At 38.5% G+C, this 19267-nt stretch overlaps 1 protein-coding gene across 1 annotated transcript; it reads right to left on the reverse strand.

Moving 5' to 3' along the window:
- Window positions 1–6312: 6312 nt before the first annotated feature.
- On the reverse strand, window positions 6313–14968 carry FAM200B (family with sequence similarity 200 member B). The gene is made up of 2 exons (XM_073012500.1): window positions 14854–14968; window positions 6313–10530 (listed from the first exon to the last, which is right to left on the reverse strand). Exon 2 carries the CDS (start codon window positions 9778–9780, stop codon window positions 7807–7809), a length of 1974 nt encoding a protein of 657 aa, XP_072868601.1. The 5' UTR covers window positions 9781–10530; window positions 14854–14968; the 3' UTR covers window positions 6313–7806.
- Between the last annotated feature and the right edge of the window lie 4299 nt (window positions 14969–19267).

Genomic DNA, 19267 nt, shown 5'->3' on the forward strand with positions numbered 1-19267 from the left:
CTAACTTCAGCCACACATTAAAAAACACTAACACGGCAGGGCGCGGTGGCTCAAGCCTGTAATCCCAGCACTTTGGGAGGCCGAGACGGACGGATCACGAGGTCAGGAGATCAAGACCATCCTGGCTAACATGGTGAAACCCCGTCTCTACTAAAAAATACAAAAAAACTAGCCGGGCGAGGTGGCGGGCGCCTGTAGTCCCAGCTACTCGGGAGGCTGAGGCAGGAGAATGGCGTAAAACCCGGGAGGCGGAGCTTGCAGTGAGCTGAGATCCGGCCACTGCACTCCAGCCTGGGTGACAGAGCGAGACTCCGTCTCAAAAAAAAAAAAAAACAAAAACAAAAAAAACAAAAAACACTAACACTAGCTGATGAGCTTAAAAAAGAAAAAAAAGAAAAAGTTCTGTGTGTTACATGTAGTTAGACAGGCATGAGTGGGGCAGGAGAGGGCTCTTCCCCTGCCCACTAGGAATGTTGGGTGATGGTTTGGCAGTTATTACATTTATTATATTGCCTCTTTAAAAGTGATAAATTGGCAGCTGACACCAGGGAGAGGCCATTTCCTGATGGTCCACACCTGCGGCACTAAACTGTTAATTGAATGCAGAGACCAGGGAGAAGCAACTTCCAGGTCATGTACATTAAGAGACAAAATGGTGGAGTATGACCTTCCAGGGGCACTCTCCTGGAAAATGGAAGAAAGCCTCAGATGGCATGCATACAGCTTCCCAAAAACATTGCGCATGCTCACCTCCCAAGCACATTAAATAAAAGCAGTTGTTACGCTTGTGTGCACGGCTGGCTGGAGGGCCAGAGAGTCCCCTTTCCACTTGCCTCCCAGTTGACCAGGAATGGGCTGCATGGTAGCTCTCTTCCAGGATTCTATGGCTTGGGGCAACAAATCATGCCAAGCTCTCTCTCTGCTATATCCCGAAGTCCAACACCCTGCAGATCAGCCCCTGAGGACCATTCAGCTTCCTTTTCCCGATGTCAGTTTCACCTTGTGTCTGTCACGACAGGGGAATAATGTGGCATTCCTTGGAAGCTTAACGGGATGCCATGAGCTTAAGACTTTCCAAGAGCTTGCCCATCAGTCTGCCCTTAGTCATCCTCAAACAGATGTATGGTGGTATTGTGGTGGACACTTACTGGACACTCTGCCAGGTAATTGGAGAGTAGTACTTATGCTCTTATCCAATTGGCTATCCCTTTCACCCTGGCATTTCATCAACCAGAAAAAGAAAAACCAGAACACACACAAAAAATAGACTCTCAAGTTAACATAGACGTCATTGGAGTCCCACAAGAAGTGCCTAACAGATTCAAAGCCCATGACCAAATAGTTGCAGGATTTAAATCCATATTACCACAGGTAACTATTAATAAAAATGTAGCTTGGATAAATTACATCTATTATAATCAGCAGCAGTTTATTAATTATACCAAGGATGCTATCAAAGGAACAGCCGAACATTTAAGGCCTACTAGCCAAATGGCTTGGGAAAACAGAATAACTCTAGACATGTTATTAGCCAAAAAAGGTGGGGTTTGTGTTATAATTAAAACCCAACATTGTACCTTCATCCCAAACAACACTGCTCCCAATGGAAGCATAACAAAGGCCTTGCAGGGATTTACTGCTTTATCCAATCAATTAGCTAAAAATTCTGAAGCCGATGACCCTATTTCAGAATGGCTAGGAAAGTGGTTTGGTAAATAGAAAGGAATCATAGCCTCAATTCTTATTTCTCTTGCAATCGTAATAGGTGTACTCATTAGGTGATGTGTCATACCATGCATCCACGGGCAAATACAAAAAATTGTACAAAGAGCACTTACTAAAGCCTCCCTTAGTTCTCCTCCACCTTATTCAAGTAAGCGTTTCCTGTTAGAAGATCAAAACAAACAGCAAAGCCAAGACATGTTAAAAAGTTTGAAGAGAAAAATCATAAGAAAATTTAAAAAGGAGGAATTGTAAGATACAACGAATTTCTCTGAGTTTCTCTTCAAAAATTTAGCCTGCTAACTTCCTTGTCTTGTGTTCTCAAATTCAACTTTCCTGTTCCTCCTTGCCCCTAGTTACTGTAAAACCTACCCCTTTTCCGTCATCCCTAATCAATAACTCACATCAGTTCCCTTGGTTACCTGCACCCATTGTGTCCCCGAAACTGCACGTCTCACATGTTCTACCTCTGCACCTCACGTCCCCCTCCCCTTTTATATTTAGAAAAATGTGTACAAGTAGCCAGTCGGGTCAGTTCAGATTGTGCAGTCGGACCCTAGCCCATGGGGGAGGGACACAGAGGTAGGAATTGTGTTAAGGATATAAAAATCCCCTAGTCTCCTTTGTTCTCTGTGCTCTTGCGATCTTAATTGGCACAGGTGGCACCCTTCTGCAGAAGTCAATTGCCTTGCTGAGAGGATTAAACTTTTGCCCAAGTACTGGTTTTACTTCGTGGCACCGAGCATTTATTTCTGGAGCATTTTATATCCAACAAATACAAAAATAAGAAAAACAGCCACATCTTAAAATTGGAAAAATAGTTGAGCAAACACTTCACCCAAGAAGATATTCCACTCCTATGTATTTACCAAAGGAAATATGAAAATACATCTATGCAAAGATTTGTGCCTATGTTTGTAGAAACTTAATTCATAACTCAAAACAGTAAATAATGCAAATGTCCAACGAGAACAGATTAATAACTTGCAACATCATCATACAATAGAGTATTATTTAGCAATACAAAAAAATGACAAATCTTTTTAAAATATGCTAAATGAAAGAAGCTAGATGTAAAAGAACACAAACTTTATTACTCCACTTATATAAATGTCTAGAAGAAGAAATAGTAGTATGCTGATATACACAGTTGGAGGAAAAGAGATTTCAGATGGAATGAATTGCCTGAGCAAAGGCAGAAAAGGAAAAACTATGGAACTTCTGAAAACAGTTGAAAGTTTAGTTCGATTGGTAAACAGGATGCAGATGGAGATTGGACAGGAAAATTACGGTTATAACTTAAAGCAACTGAGCACAATGCTAAGGTATTTTCACTTTGTTCTTTTGATCATTATGAATTATCAATAATTTCTGAGCTTCCTTATTGAAAACTATGTTTCTTTTCTTGGCCAGAATTCTTGATTGCCAGAGAATGAAGAGAGATTATGCATTTAAAGGCCTTAGAATAATGTGTTCCGTAGGGTGCTCTCAATGATGGTTTTGAATGCTTATCTTATATGTTCTGTATGTTTATTGTCTGTTGTGTGGAAGGTTGAAAAATAACCCAGCAAAGATGTCCATGTCCTAAACCCTGGAACCTATGAATATGTTACTTTACATAGTAAGTAGGCCTTTGCAGATGTGATTAAATTAAGGATCTTAAGATGGGGAGAATAGACTGGATTATCTGGATGAGTCCAATGTAATCTTAAGAGTCCTTACAGGAGGAAGTCAGGTAAATCAGAGACACAGAGAAAATAATGTGATGGCAAAAACAGAGAGATACTTGAAGATATTATGCTGCTGGCTCTGAAGATGCAGGAAGGAGCCATAAGACAGGGGATGTAGGCAGACTTCAGAAGCTTGGAAGGGTAAGGAAACATTCTTCCCTGAATAATCCAGATGTAATGAATACTGCTGACACCTTGACTTTCACCCGGTATACATTTGACTCCAAAGAAGAATAAATTTATGTTGCTTTAAGCCACTATGTGGCAATTTGCTAAAGCAGCAATAGGAAACAAATAGAGATTTGGGTACCTGAAACCATCACTCTTTCTGCCCCCTTTTCTCTTCATTTGTAAGGTTGAACTTGGCAGTCACCAGGAGTAGGACTATTATTTTGCTTAATCCTGACCAGAGTCCATGAGGAAGGCATCCCAAAGAAAAAGCAAGATTGGAGAATAGGTGAGTTCAGTCAAGAGAAAGATTTTTCTGGCCCCAAATTATGACAACTTTGCTGTAACAAACACTAAAGTTATAGAAATAATTTGGGTTTGGATAATCTGTAGAAAGACTGGAAAAATTCTTAGCAATGTGATAGAAGAGGCCTAAATATGCTTGAATAGGCTGTTAGTAAAAATACGGGTGTTATGAGGGCTTGGAAGTAAGTGAAGAGCATGGTAGAGAAAACCTGTATCATATCAGAGAAAATCTTCACACACCACAAACTGTAGAAATATAGATGTTAAAAGCGCTTCTGGTGAGAGCTCACAAGAAAATGAGAAACATATTTTTGGAAACTGAAGGAAAGAGGGTTCTTGTTATACAGTGGTAGAAAGCTTAGATGAATTGTGTCCTATAATTGTAAGAAAACAGAACTTTTAAGCAATGAACTTGTATAGTTGCAGTTTCCAAGCAGTGATGAAGGTCTGACTTGGATTTTTCTTGTTGCTTTTAGAAAAATGAGAGAGAAAAGGGATAAATTGAGAGAACTGCTAGAAAATGAAACCATGATTTAATGATTTGAGAAATTCTCAGCCTATCCAGATTGCAAAAGATGCCAAAGCTGAGAGATCCACTGTAAGGAAAACATGCTCTGGTGAGAAAGCCAACAATGTGGCTGCACATCCTTCTTTAAAAAGGTTTTGAATTTTAAATTGTAGTAAAAGATACACAATATGAAATTTATTATCTTAACTATTTGTAAGTGTGGGTAGTCTTTTGCTGCTGCTTAGGAAGCACAAAAGATTACAGTATTCTGATACAAAGAGGGCTCTTTCAAGAGGCATGTGACTCACAAACCACCTCAACCAATCTCAGCAGAAGCCCCAAGTAGAGCTAGGATTATTCAGGAAACATCTGTTGAGGAGACTCTCTCTCAATGGAGTGAATCCCTATTGTTTTGTTTACCAATAGAAACACTGTGAAGTTCGACTAAAAGAGACAGAGTGGTTGAAATGAAAGAAGGCAACGAGCTCCCTAAATTCTACCAGCAGGAAATGGGCTGATAAAACTATTCAGTAGCAGACATGTGGTACTCCTCATCAAAAAGGATGGCTCTGAGGGTTGGAGCCCCAGGTACAGAGGGCAGGGTAGGAGCCACAGCTATTCCCAGGCTTAGTAACCTAGTGGAGTTTGCCCATGGGACTTTAAAAGGGATTGGCTGTTTTCTTTTTGGCTTTCATTTTCTCCCTTTTTGAATGGGAACGTCTATGACTGTCACCATATTTCTGTCCCACAACTGTTTTAGAGCACAGAACTTGCTTTCTAGTTTCACAGGTCCTTAGATATAAAACTTTGCCCCAGAATAGATTTATACTCAGAACTGCACCCGTATCTAATTTAGATACAAGATTTGGGACTCTTTAGTTGAAACTTAGATGAGATTTGCACTGGAGCTGATGCTATAATGGGTTAAGATTTATGGGGACCTTAGGATGGGTGAATGTATTTTTCACATGGGATGGATGAGTCTTTGGGGAACAGAGGGTGGACTATAGTAGGCTTAATAATGGCCTCCCCAAAGATGTCTACATCCTACTTCCTGAAACCCATGAATATTACCTTACATGGTAAAAGAGATTTTACAAAGGAGACACAGAAACACACAAACCTCTGGATCAGAGACAGTTTCTTATTTACAATAAAAACAGCAGCCAGAGGCCGGGCACGGTGGCTCACGACTGTAATCCCAGCACTTTGGGAGGCCAAGGCAGGTGGATCACGAGGTCAGGAGATTGAGACCATCCTGGCTAACACGGTGAAACCCTGTCTCTACTAAAAATACACACACACACAAAAACTAGCCGGGCGTGTTGGCAGGCACCCGTAGTACCAGCTGCTCCAGAGGCTGAGGCAGGAGAATGGCGTGAACCCAGGAGGCGGAGCTTGCAGTGAGCCGAGATCGCGCCACTGCACCCCAGCCTGGGAGACAAAGCCAGACTCCGTCTCAAAAAAAACAAAAAAACCCCAAAACCCAACAGCAGCCAGAGTAGCACTGTGTGTGTTCCCCATGCTCCAATTCCTGTAATGTAATACACTAAGGGCCAGGTGTTACCTCTGCATGGAGTGGGTTGCACTACAGAACAGGAGCCCCAAATTTTAAGTTTCTAGGCTTTTATAGGGTTGCTGACATGTCTGCCCATCTTCTCCAGAGAGATTACTCATTATTTCTGGAATGTAGGCAAATTCACCTCCTGGTGTGACAAAAGAGAAGGCTTTATCTTTACTTCCCTGGGATGTGTTTACGGGAGGTGCTATCTCTAGCTTCACTATCCTGGAATGTTTCCTTTATACATTCTTAATTTGGATGTGAACGGTCAAACACGGGATTCAGACTGTGCAGAAATACGAGCTATTCACAGAGAATTGTTTTTCAACACTTTATTTCAAGCATCAAAAAAGAAAAAAATCAATTACCTTCAATAGAATAGAAAATCTGAAAAATTAAATAAGGCTAGGCACAGGAGCAGATGGAAAGGTACTGCTACCCTGTATGATTTTAATGAGAATGACTATGCCAAATGATATCATCCAGTGGGATAATGGAGTACACAGAGAAGCAGAGGTTGAAATTAATTTGAAGACTATGTTGTATATTACACAATATACATTGCTTAAGCATCAGCAACAATGTGAAGAAGCAACATCAATGTCATTTCTGGATGGTTACAGAAGTTATGTCAAAGTTAGATTTTTGAAAGTAAAAAAGGCAAAGAAAATTGCCACATATTTAATAATTACTCTTGGGAATGACTGCAAATTACAGATGTTAGGTATTATTGATTCATGTATTCTTTAGCAAATGTATATTGAATACACACTATGTATCAGACAAATGGACATCATCTCCCCCACTATGGAAGAATAGTAATCAAATAATTACAAATTATATACTCCAAGATGGCAGAATGACAATTAGCAATCAAAATTATTACATATTATATACTACAAGGAAAACAAATAAATAAAAGTAATAATGGAGGATTTACCCTAGGGTGGTTAGAAAAGGTTTTTTTTAGGGAAGTAACATTTAATTTTTTTGAGACAGGGTTTCACTCTCTTGCTCAGGCTGGACTGTAGTGGTGCAGTCACAGATGACTGCAACTTCAAACTCCTGAGCTCAAGCAACCCTCCTGCCTCAGCCTCCCGAGTAGCTGGGACTACAGGTGTGCACCACCACACCTGGCTTATTTTTAAAAAAATTTTAGTAGAAACAAGGTCTCACTATGTTGCCCAGGATGGTCTTGAACTCCTGGGCTCAACTGATCCTTCTGCCATGGCCTGCCAAAGTGCTGGGATTACAGGTCTGAGCCACCATGCCCAGTGAGGGGAAAGTAACATTTAATTCAGACTTATCCTAAGCATTTAAAATGGTGACCAGAGTGTTTATTAAAACCTAGCTCAGATCATTTCTCTCCTTTGCTTAAACCCTTCAACTGTTCTCTAGTCCACTGACAAAAGCCAGAGGCCCAATAATGGTCTTCAGAACCCTTCATGGTTTGGTTCCCCAATACTTCCCTGATCTTCCTTTTTACTACTCTTTCTGTAGCACTTAATAGCTTCTAAATATTATAAAGCTTATTTATTAGGTTTATTTTCAATTTCTCCTTGCCAGGATACAAACTCTACTAGGGAATTATCTGTTTTGCTCACTTTTGTATTCCAAATGTCTCTGGAATAATTCCTGGCCTCTAACAGAAATTCATTAAATTTTTGTTCAATGAACATAATTTTATTAAATACAACAAAAATTAAAACATAACAAAAGTATCACAATGTTATAGTACCATTTAAATATAACATAGAAAAATACTACAAAATAAGAAATGCAAAAACAAAAACTAGGTAAGATTTTATTTACTATGATGGGTGTGCTTGCCTGTTCATAAGTTCATTCCAGTCTGGAACACAGGAAGATAATGCTACCCGCATAGCTGCTGCACCATTCAGCCCATTTCTTTCCTTTGTTTTGAACTGGGTTAAGATGGAAAACCCTAGTTCACACAAACTAGTTGTTGTGAATGGTAGTAATAGCAGGACACTCTTTCTACTTAACAATGGAAAGTCTTCCTTTACCTTAATCCAAAATGCTGATAAACTTAAGGTCTCATAATCATTCTTCAATGTATATGAAGAACTAAGCTGCAATAATTCATTCTCTTCTTCAGGCACCAAGTTTAGCTCAATTATTGATTCAGGGTTTCGAAAAGCAAATGGATCTTTGACCCAACTGTTTTCCCTTAATGTTTCAAATTTTTCTTCTGGAAAGAAATGGTTAAAAGTTTGAGATAGAGAAGTGAGATGCAACAATATCTCTAATTTTATTTCTTTCAAAATGTTTTCATTAATAATATTCTCTTCAATATGTTGCAAAAATCTTGGAAACATGTAGTAGCTAGGACGATTACTTTTAAGTCTTACTTGCCATAACAATAATGTCTTTCGAAATCCCTGAATACGTTCAACATGTTGGAATACATCACTGTTTTTCCCCTGTAGTTTTAAACTCAGTTCATTAAGAATGCTAAAAATATCAGTTAAATATGCCAATTTTGTTACCCAAGTATCATCTTCAAAAATATTTGCCAAATGAGATTTTTTTTCAATGAGAAAAAAGTGAATCTCATTCCTGAGCTCATAAACCCTGCTTAGTATTTTCCCTTGAGACAACCAGCGAACTTTGGTATGATAAAGTAAGTGGGTATGGTTAGTTCCAATCTCTGAACAAAATGTTTCAAGAAGCCGGCTATTCAATGAGCTTCCTTTAATAAAATTAACAACTTTCACTGCATTTTTCAAAACTTCCATGAGAGACTGTGGAATTTCTCTGGATGCTAAACCTTCACGATGTATAAAACAATGATTCCACACAGCACCATTATTAGTAACTTCTAGTAATTTTTTAATTACTCTGCTATGTTTTCCAGTTATGGTTGCTGTGCCGTCACTTGTAATTCCTTTACAGTTTTTCCAGTTTAATTTATATTGGCCAACTATGTGCCTTTCTAATTCTGTAAAAATATCTAATCCACTTAGGTGTGAGGTTAAATTTAAAAAACACAAAAAATCCTCCATAAAATCATCTTGCCACGCATATCTGACATAAACTAAAAGTGTTGTGCAGCTTCCAATATCAGTGCTTTCATCAAGCTGGATTGCAAAATCTATACCAGACTGTAACCGAGTAATAAGCATTGTTTCTAAATGTTCTGCAATAGTACAAATTCGAAGAGATACTGTGTTATCATTAGGTATAGTTTTTAATTTATCAGCGGATTTATCATCAAATATTGTACGCACCATATCCAAACACGCTGGAAGAATAATTTTTTCAGCAGCTGTGTTAGCTATTTTTTCTTTTGCCACACGATATGCAACTAAATATGATGATAATAAGGCTTTCTCACTAACAGTAGTAGAACAACTAAGAAATTGTGTTGATAACTTTACATCTTTTTTCTTTCTTTGAAAATATTCAAGAGGCTTATCAATAAGTTCAGCATGCTGAGTTTCTAAGTGCCTTTTTAATTTTGAAGGTTTTAAGCTTTCATTTGCAAGAATATTATTACAAATAACACACTGAGGTCTGTCATTTTCAAAGGGTTTTTCACATTTGATAAAGCCGTATTTTAAGTAATCTTCATTATAACGTCTTGCACTTACTTTTTTCTTTTTGAAATGCGGCTCAAATGAACTTGAAGTTTGCAGACTGGAGTCAGTATTTTTCTCAATATTGTCACTATCCACAATTCCAGATTCAACAGATGAACTTGAACATGCTTCTGTATATTTCACTTCACTATTCCTCTTTCTTTTAATAAAGAAATGATCCATTTTAATAGCAATTTGTTCCAGTTTGATTAAAATGTTATAATTGGCATTAACTCAAAAAAGAAGAAAAAATATATATAGTCTAAATAACATATTTTCAAAAACTACACTCAAAGTTTGCAAATGAATCTCAACTGAATATCTCAGACTTCACAACTAGTTGCAAGTAATTGTAATATAAAATGTGACTGTACAACATTAACCTTGCTATTATAAAAATCAAGCAAGACACCCCTGAACAAACGACTGAAAACCACTTCTTAGCCAATATACATTATATTCATCATATCCCCTCCATCAAATAACCCTCTCACATATTGAAATTGAACTCAGCATTCCTTGTAATGTGCACAATTCAGGCAAAGGATTCATGCAAAACACTTTGGTATTTTACATTTTATTTTGTTTTTTTTAAAACAAGTTCATTGTGACTCACAGAATTGATTTCATGCCTCACTAATGGGTCTCACATATACTGTGAAAAACACTGATATAGAGACATTTTGTGCCTTTGCTGTGTTGGTACCTTGAGTATGTCTGCTTGATGATGAAAGAGACTAGCGGATCTGCTAGACTGTTGACTTGTATAAGAACATCTTGAAGTGGTGGGAATTTATCTTAGATTTTCATTCCTGAATCATTTTTATGGTCTGATCTAGTGAGGAGCCAATGAGGTTTTCCATGGCTAGGTCAAATATCGGGTTGGAGCTGATGGTATATTTTTATGGAACTTTCCTGGAATGCATCCTTGACCTGGGAATAAGACCAGAGATAAGACATTAAAGAATCACTGTACAAAGTAATATTACTGCCAGCTATGGGGGCCTTTATGATATCCGAGATCATGGATGGTGAGGCAAAAAGTCTATAGCTCTCTTTATCACAATCTTATATTGGCTTAGGCCTATTTCTGTAAGGCAAACCACTTCGAGATTAGTAAATAGAAAAACAGTAACAGTAAAACCCAGAAGTTGGCATCAGGAGTTGGAAAGTATATTAGCAACACAGAATACCGCAAGCCATGAAGGACTATAGCTTATTCGCCATACATACTTCCTTTTTGCTTGGCTGCACCTATCTTGGTCATGCCTGCCTTGGTAGTGATACACTGCTCTCTTGGATCATAGTATATTTCAGTCTTATGACCATAACAGTAGTTTCAACTTTTCCTTATATAGTTTTCCATCAAATTACCTCAAATTTTTTGGGAGGGGTGCAGTCTTACATTTACTGTAGTGTTTATTTATTAAAAATTCAACATGTCTTACCTGTGTTAATACTGTATGTTTATTATGACTGTTTACATTAATTGTATTTTCTTATCTTTGTATTGTTAATGATCTGGTATCTAGGTGGTTCCTCGATGACTGCAGAGGTACTACCTCTCCCAGGGTTAGCTAATTCCTATGCAAACTAACCAGTCCAGAATCCCCCCCACCCCCACAACAGACATCTTGGGTTCTTATACTCCTGGCCAATATTGCCCTGTCCTAATCACTCCAGGACGAGCTACCAGGCAACTAGGGATATCCCCTATGTCCCAAGTCAGCCAAAATAATTTGAACTAGCCAATTTTAAACCTGTTCAAGCCTGCTTATCCAGTTTTGCCCATTCCTTCCTAAGAAAACCGAATAAAGGCTTTCCTGCAGCTTCCTTGTACTTCCTCTCCCCACTGACCCTGCTGCTTCCAGGTATGGCACCCTTGCATGGTGTAAGGTGCTATGCTTCCTGTTTCTAGGGATCCAGGAGTATAAAAATTTCTTCTTTCATGATAATCATTTTCACATCTGCATATCTTACCATATCTGATTAAAATAAATCCTGGGTACATTTAAAAACACTGTTATTTTGTGTTATTGGTCTAGTTACAAAGTTGTATAGTTTGGCCCTAAACCTCTTTTTCCTGATCAGGTTTTTTACCTTTTAACACAATTATTTTGTGGACCATGAGTTCTTCTAGGAAATCAAAGTCCTAAATGCTTTAATGATGGTTAAATAGCTAGAGATTTATTACATATGGTACCTGATTGTACCTTAAAAGGTGTGCATCTGGGAGAGAATTCAGGACCTGGTAGATGCCTTTGACTTAATCTTGGTTAGATGCTTCCTTGAAAGATGACATGTTACAAATTCTTAACCTTGGCTGGAAAGGGACAAAGATTTTCTTATTAGGTTTTATGTCCTCTGCCAAGGACAATAGGAGGACTAAAGAGTTTATGGTACATATGTCTTGGATGTCCCAGCACAGTGGGTGGTCATCAATATATTAGATTAGAACTACACTGCTGAAGGCAAATGCATGTAGACCTCTTTTTAATGCATAAGAAAAGTTGAAGGGCAATACACAGCCTTGAGGCAGTCTAAACCAGATAAACACCTGCCTGAAAGGGAATATTGACTCTTCCTTCCATAGTTAAAAGTTCATATAACGATGCTAACATGTTTTAATGCTTCAACTTTCCCCCAAGAAACTTCAAACGACTACAATTTTGTCCTTCTGCCACCTCTCCCTAGATATTTATCATATATAGCTCAAGAAAAACAGTGCTAAACAAAACATGCTAAACAAAACGTGCTACAAAGTCTTTTGTTTGACTTTCTTTACTTACATCTCTGAAAGCAGCTTTAATGAGAAGCCAGAGGAATTTTAGGGGAGAAGTTCAAACCTGAGGTTCTGGCCTAACCATAAGTTCCGGAACTTTAATTTAAATAGACATTCTCAATTAGTACTCAATGTAAATCAGAGCATGTTCATACCCGAACACGATCAAGTACACCAGTGTGATTCCATAATACAGGTGGGTTCTGCTGGTCAAAAACACCAAAGACCTATAAATGTGTACACTGATGCTTAAGATGTGTGCACTGAAATTGGCTCCTGTGGCTACATGGCAACATTTCCAAGTAATAACTTTATTCAGCTATCCATCTATTTAGCCTCCCTTAAGAATTACAATTAAAGTAATCAAATATTTGTAGTTGAAAGTTTCCCATACACCAAGGTGCATTAACATGGTCATATGATTGGTTTCAGGTTAGTGATTTTCCACTAATAAATCTTATCTACTTGTTCCTAGAATAGTGCTTGCTGTATGGTAGTTACTCAATGTATTTGAAATAATAAGAAAATTAATGACACCTGTAGTAAACTATACAATGTACATTCTATTTTTATCACAGTCAGTAACAAATAAGCTATCCAACTATATCTGGACAATTTGGAAATATGTAAGACAAAGGCTAATACAACATATTATTTAAAATAGGATTGTCGAAGATTCTATTTCATAATAAACTGCTTATGTTAAGAAACAGTAGAAACAAAGATCCTATAAAAACATACATGTAAATTTAGATTTAGCTTTTAAAGCTTAGAACCTAAATCTACCTGAAAAAAAGAAACATACATTAAAAAAGTATCTTATTTTTACATTACTCTATATATGGATCATTATTCTCTTAGAAGCAATTGTCTTTTAACCATTCCATTCTTTCATATTCTTACTTTTCATGTTTCAATGCCCCCTTGAAAGTTTATAACACTAGTTCAGTCACTATTGTATTAAAAAGTTATTTTTAAAGGGTTTACTCTCCCTCCTAAATCAGACAGTTCACCTACAGTAATAGCAGTGGCAGTATATTAGGGAACAGATCTCGTAGATGTGGTGATGAAAGCATGGGGAAGTTCTTTTTTAACTGAATAGGATGCGAGGTATCATCTAAGCGAGAGGCCCAAGTAGAAAATGTTGCAAGTTTGTCAGAAGAAAATATGAAATATTAATAATTGTTTAGGAATGTGATAATATGATGGACTAGGAGAATGTTTTAGGATTTTTAGTCTGGCTGGTTGTGTTACTTGCTTAATGCAATGATTGTTGTTATAATGCTTGATAGTCTAAAATTCCCTGTCACTAATCTTTTATATCCTAAGATATATCTCTAGTGTGCTGTGAGTATCATCTTCTGAAAATACAGCTCTAACCAGCTTCTTCATAACTGGAAAAGCATTTAATGGCACCGAGCTTGTGTATACTCTAAGGTTAAGCCTCATCTTTCCAGGTTTCTCCTTCATCACATGATCTCCATACATTCCACATTTCAGTACTAAAAGTATGGACATTCTTGAAATAGTTCATGTACTTTCATGTCTCTGCTTTTGGCTACTATTCCCTTTGCCTGGAATACTCTTGTTGGGTCATATGAAGTCCTATTTATTATTTTTTACTTAGTTCAAATGCTACAGCAGTCATACATTCAACTAACATTTAGCTACCTACAGTCCTAAAGTATGTCAGGCACTGGAGATACTTAACAGTGATATATTAAAATAATAGAATATCCGTTCAGCTATTAAGATGAATGAGGTGGAGTTATACAACACTGACAAATCTCAAAAACATTATGTAAAACAAGCTAGCTGCAAAAAGATGTACACATTACTGATTGCAGAAAGGTGGTTGGGAGAGTGGTTTCCTTGGGCAAAAGGGAAGAGAATGAGATGGGGTAGAGCTGACAAAGGACTTCAATTACTTAATATAATCATTTATTTCTCCAATTCAGTGGTGAGTACAAATGTATTACAGTTTCGTTTCTACCTTTTGTCTGTCTGAAATCGTCTATTTTAAAAAAGGATTTATAAGGCTGGATACCTTCCTGAAGGCACTGCGAAACTGTCATACAGCCACTAACTTAAAATTACCTTCCATCTCTTGCATTTCCCTTTGTTTCCTGTTTTGATATTGCGCACACATTAGTTAGTACACTAGGCCTTAAGAGTGGAAACTACCAGGTACCAGCTTTAGCTAGATTAAAACATGACCCTCTTCCCAGGGGACTCCTGACCGGTTTTCTCGTCCTCCAGGTATCCAACTAGGATTTCAAAGAACTTTGGCCTGAACCCCTCGGCCGACCCTAGCATAATCACCCTTCAGGCCCGGATTGCTGCTGCTCTCACCTTCCCTCAATTCATACGGGGGACAAAACCAGACTATATTTCCCCGCAACGAACCCTGGAATGTTTCGCTTTAGCGGACTCCGGTCCACTCCCATCAGAGGTTGTCCTTCTTTTCGCCTCACCTCCGGCCCCTACGCAGCAACCCAGCCAGGCCCAGCGCCGCAAACCTCAGGTCTCTGCAGCGGAGGTACACCTCAACTCTCCCCACAATTCCCTGCGCAACACCACTTCCGGCTTACCTCACAAATTCCACATTCCAGCCAGAAAGACCTGGATAGGCCCTCTGCGCATGCGTGAGACCGCGGCGGTGTCCGGGAGTCCAGAGAGCCGGCGGTGCAGGCTCTACTTTTCCACTTCCCTACGCAATGCCGGCAGTCTCGCGGGATTTCCTCCTCTCGCGGGAGTTATTTGAATGCCTGAGCGGTAACGACTCCCTGGGAGCCTGGGGCCCTCTGACAAGAAGCCTGAGGAGACGCCGCGGAGAGCTCTGCCTCTGGATTGGTGGGCGGGTCGGCTGTAGCGGAACGCGGACAGGGCTTGTCCGGACAGAGTCCCAGAGCCATGGGAGCGAAAAGAGACTGCTGCGGATTAAGGAGGCCTTTCGGCTGGCGCAGCAGCCGCACCACAACCAGGCGAAGCTGGTGGTGAATCGCTCCTGCCGCGGGGTAAGCGCTCCCGGCCCGCGCACGCCCCAGCCCGGAGCCGGCGGGGCCAGGACGCTGGTTCATACACTCCAAGGTGATTTTCACAGTCTTTGCGGAAGAGTTAGAGAATTTTGAACTTTGATATCATTTCACCTATTTACTTCTTTAGAGAATAGCATTGTGTTTAATAATGATAGTATTAGTGTGCGACTCTTTCAGTTAGCAGGTCATTGGTTTTTTAAGATAAACCTGCATTTCATTACATAGATGTAAATATGTATGTATATTTCTGTCCTCTAATGATTGTAACAAAGCACATTTCTTGGTCATTAACAAGATAGGTTCGTGCAAATAAGTGCATCTTTGTCACAAACCAAGTATTTTTCTGGTTTATATATATATGTGTGTGTGTGTATATATGAAACAAAAAAATACATATATAAAGGAGAATATATATACTTATATATTTACAATATATACTTTATTTTTTGGTTTGACATATGTATGTCATATATATGGTTTTTTTGTAATTCTACCTTAAAGAAACAGGGAAACAAATGTTAGATACCGAAGCTTGAATTTCAACTCTGAAACTTAATGCGACTTTATCAGCATTTCTCTTCCTCAAGCTACTTACTTCTTGTAGGATTACACAGTCAAATTTTTAAAAAATTTTGATTCTCCCACTGGATTTTTTTTTTTTTTGAGACGGAGTCTCACTCTCGCCCAGGCTGGAGTGTAGTGGCACAACCTCGGCTCACTGCAACCTCCGCCTCCCAGTTCAAGCGATTCTCCTGCCTCAGCCTCCCAAGTGGCTGGGATTACAGGTGCCCGCCACCACGCCCGGCTGATTTTCGTATTTTTAGTAGAGACGAGGTTTCACCGTGTTGGCCAGGCTGGTTTCGAACTTCTGACTTCAGGTGATCCATCCGCCTGGGCCTCCCAAAGTGCTGGGATTACAGGGGTGAGCCACCACACCCAGCCTCTCCCACTGGATTTTTAAAGCTTTTAATCAAAAGATTAGCGAATATTTATTTTACATGGCTCAAACTACGTGAAAAGAAATGCAGCGAGAAACACTTTCTAGTCCCTGTACAGTACCATTCCTAATAGTCTTCAACGGGTAATCATTTTAAATTAGTTTCTTATTTATCCTTCCGGTCTTCATGCAGAGATACAAGCAGATGAGAATATACAGTCTCGTTTCGCTGGGTCTGTCCTTCAATATTTTCTGCACTGTTCGTGGTTGTTTTGTTTGTTTTCCCCGTTTTACTGTATATTCTGGATATTCCTCATCAGTATTCAATTAAACTTATTTTTTCTGTCACATACTCCATTTTGTAGATATACTCCAGTTTATACAGTAAATCACACATAGGTGGACGACACTCGACGTTGTTTCCAGTCTTTAGATATTAGAAACAATTGTTCAGTGAATACATGTCATTTCTACATTTGCAGGGGTAACTGTCAGATTCTGAAAAGAATTAAAGAATTGCTGGATCCAAGAGGAAATGTGTTTGCAAATATGATAGATATTTACAATTGCCCTTCATGGAGTGATCTGTTCTACATTCCTATCAGCAGAGAATGAGAGGTTTTGCTTTTTTTGGGGGGGGGGGGCGGGGGTGTAGGATTGGAAAGAACAGGAATATAATTGGGATTTTTTGATAGATAAGTAAAATCCTGAAAAGTTTGGGAATATGAGTTAGAATGATAAAATGTTTAACAAAAACAAATCGTTGTGTGATAGCTTAATTTTAAAAAGCAGTGTTGAATTGGGACCATTGGGTGTTGGGTTTTTTCTTTTTTGTTGTTGTTCCTGAACTGTACCTGTAGCACATTTCTCCAGATAGATTCAAGGATGTTTAGAAAAATCAAAATCTCTTGTGATCAAAATCTGTGCCACCTTGCTCCATGACAGAAGCAATTCGAAAACAAGAGACTTGGGTAAATATTACCCAGGTTTAGTTTTCTCAGTTTTTTCTACTGGATGGATAATTAATAATTATTAAAAAGTAGAGATTTTAGCCCGGCACGGTAGCTCACGCCTGTAATCCTAGCACTTTGAGAGGCTGAAGCGGGCAGATCATGAGATCAGGAGATCCTGACCAACATGGTGAAACCCTGTCTCTACTAAAAATACAAAAATTAGCTGGATGTGGTTCCAGCTACTCAGGAGGCTGAGGCAGGAGAATCGCTTGAACCCAGGAGGCAGAGGTTGCAGTGAGCCGAAATCACGCCACTGCACTCCAGCCTGGTGAGAGTGAAATTGTTAAGATTCTTGAGAGTTATGATAGTGTTAGGGACAGAGACTTTTATCAGTGTAATTTGTGAAGGGTTTGTTTTTTATTTCTGCTGGCCAGTAAAACAGTTTTTTAAGAGGCATTTGTTCATTGTATCAATTAAGCTATGATGATCTGCAAATATGAACCAACAGTAGAGTGAGAAACAGAATTTGCAGCAGTTTGTTATGTCATTTCACCAAACAGAAAGAGGATAAAGAGAAAAATGAAGACAGTGACATTTCAAACAAAAGGACCTTATACATATTTTTCTGTAGGCTAAAATAAGATTATAATTAAAAGCTGATTTGTTAGGTAATAGTAGCTTACATTTAAAATAAAATTATAAGAAACCAATTTTAGGTAAATAAATTAATGCCCTACCTGGGAAGGAATGCAAAAGATCATTTTTTTGGTCAAAAAGTTGTTGCATTCTTGTTATTTAGCAAATATTTCAGACAAGGACTATTTTGAGACTATATAAATGTGTATTTAGTATACCTATGCATGAAAGTAGCATTGTAGCTTTTCTTAGTTTGCATGAATTGTAGCCCCTTTTGAGTTATTAAAGTCTTCATTCTGAACTTGGGGAAAATCAAGCAATTGTTATAATGCCACTTGGGAATAAGTTTTCGTTTGTTTTTGTTTCAGTACTGTGGTAAACAGCAGTGAAGTTTTTGATGTGCCAAATTCTGAGTAAGTTATTGGGAAATAAGCCAGAAAATGCCCAGATTGATAATGTTTTGTGTAAAAAATTAATGAAGCCATTCTTATTAGATTGAAAGATAAAATTGCAAATGAGAGAATCCAGGCAATCCTGCCTCTTTTGAGACTTAAGACCTATGAATAATGACTTGTCCCATAAGTTAAAAAGTATGTGCAACTTCATAGTTTTTTGTTTGATTTTTAAATTCACAGTAGTTGAATTATTCCTATTAAATATGTCATTTATGAGAAAAGAAAGTATGTATGAAACACACCCACCTACCCATTTAATGATACATCATTCCAATAGCAATTCCCTGACACCAGCTGGATGTCCTACAATGCAATTCAATTTTGATACTAATTGCCTGAAGTTAGCACAGATGCCACAGGTTAAGTGCTCAGTGCCACAAGACTGCCTCCATTTCACATGCCCAGCCACAAGTCTCAGATATTCCCAACCTACTTGGACTTCTTCCAGGCTGACCCCATATTTGGGCATTCCCATGACCTACCCCCCAGGTTTGATAATTTGCTAGAATGACTCACAGAACTTAAGAAAGCACTATTTTACTACTACAGTTTTTGTGTAAAGGATACAACTCGAGAACAGCCAAATGGAAGAGACACATCGGGGAAGGTATGGGGGACAGAGGATGCAAAACTTTCATGTCCTCTTTGTGTGTGCCACCCTCCCAGCACATTAATGTGTTTGGAAGCCCCTTAAGCCAGATGGTTTCAAAGTTTTTATATGAGGTTTCATTGATCAGACATGATTCGTTAATTATTAATCACTAGTCACTTATTTGAACTCAGTCTCCAGTTCTTCTCTCCTTGTCAGAGATAGTGAGATGGGCTAAAAGTTTCAGTCCTATAAATACCTAGTTGGTTTTTCTGGTAAC

This window comes from Chlorocebus sabaeus, chromosome 27 (assembly GCF_047675955.1).
Source record: "Chlorocebus sabaeus isolate Y175 chromosome 27, mChlSab1.0.hap1, whole genome shotgun sequence".
NCBI lineage: Eukaryota > Metazoa > Chordata > Mammalia > Primates > Cercopithecidae > Chlorocebus > Chlorocebus sabaeus.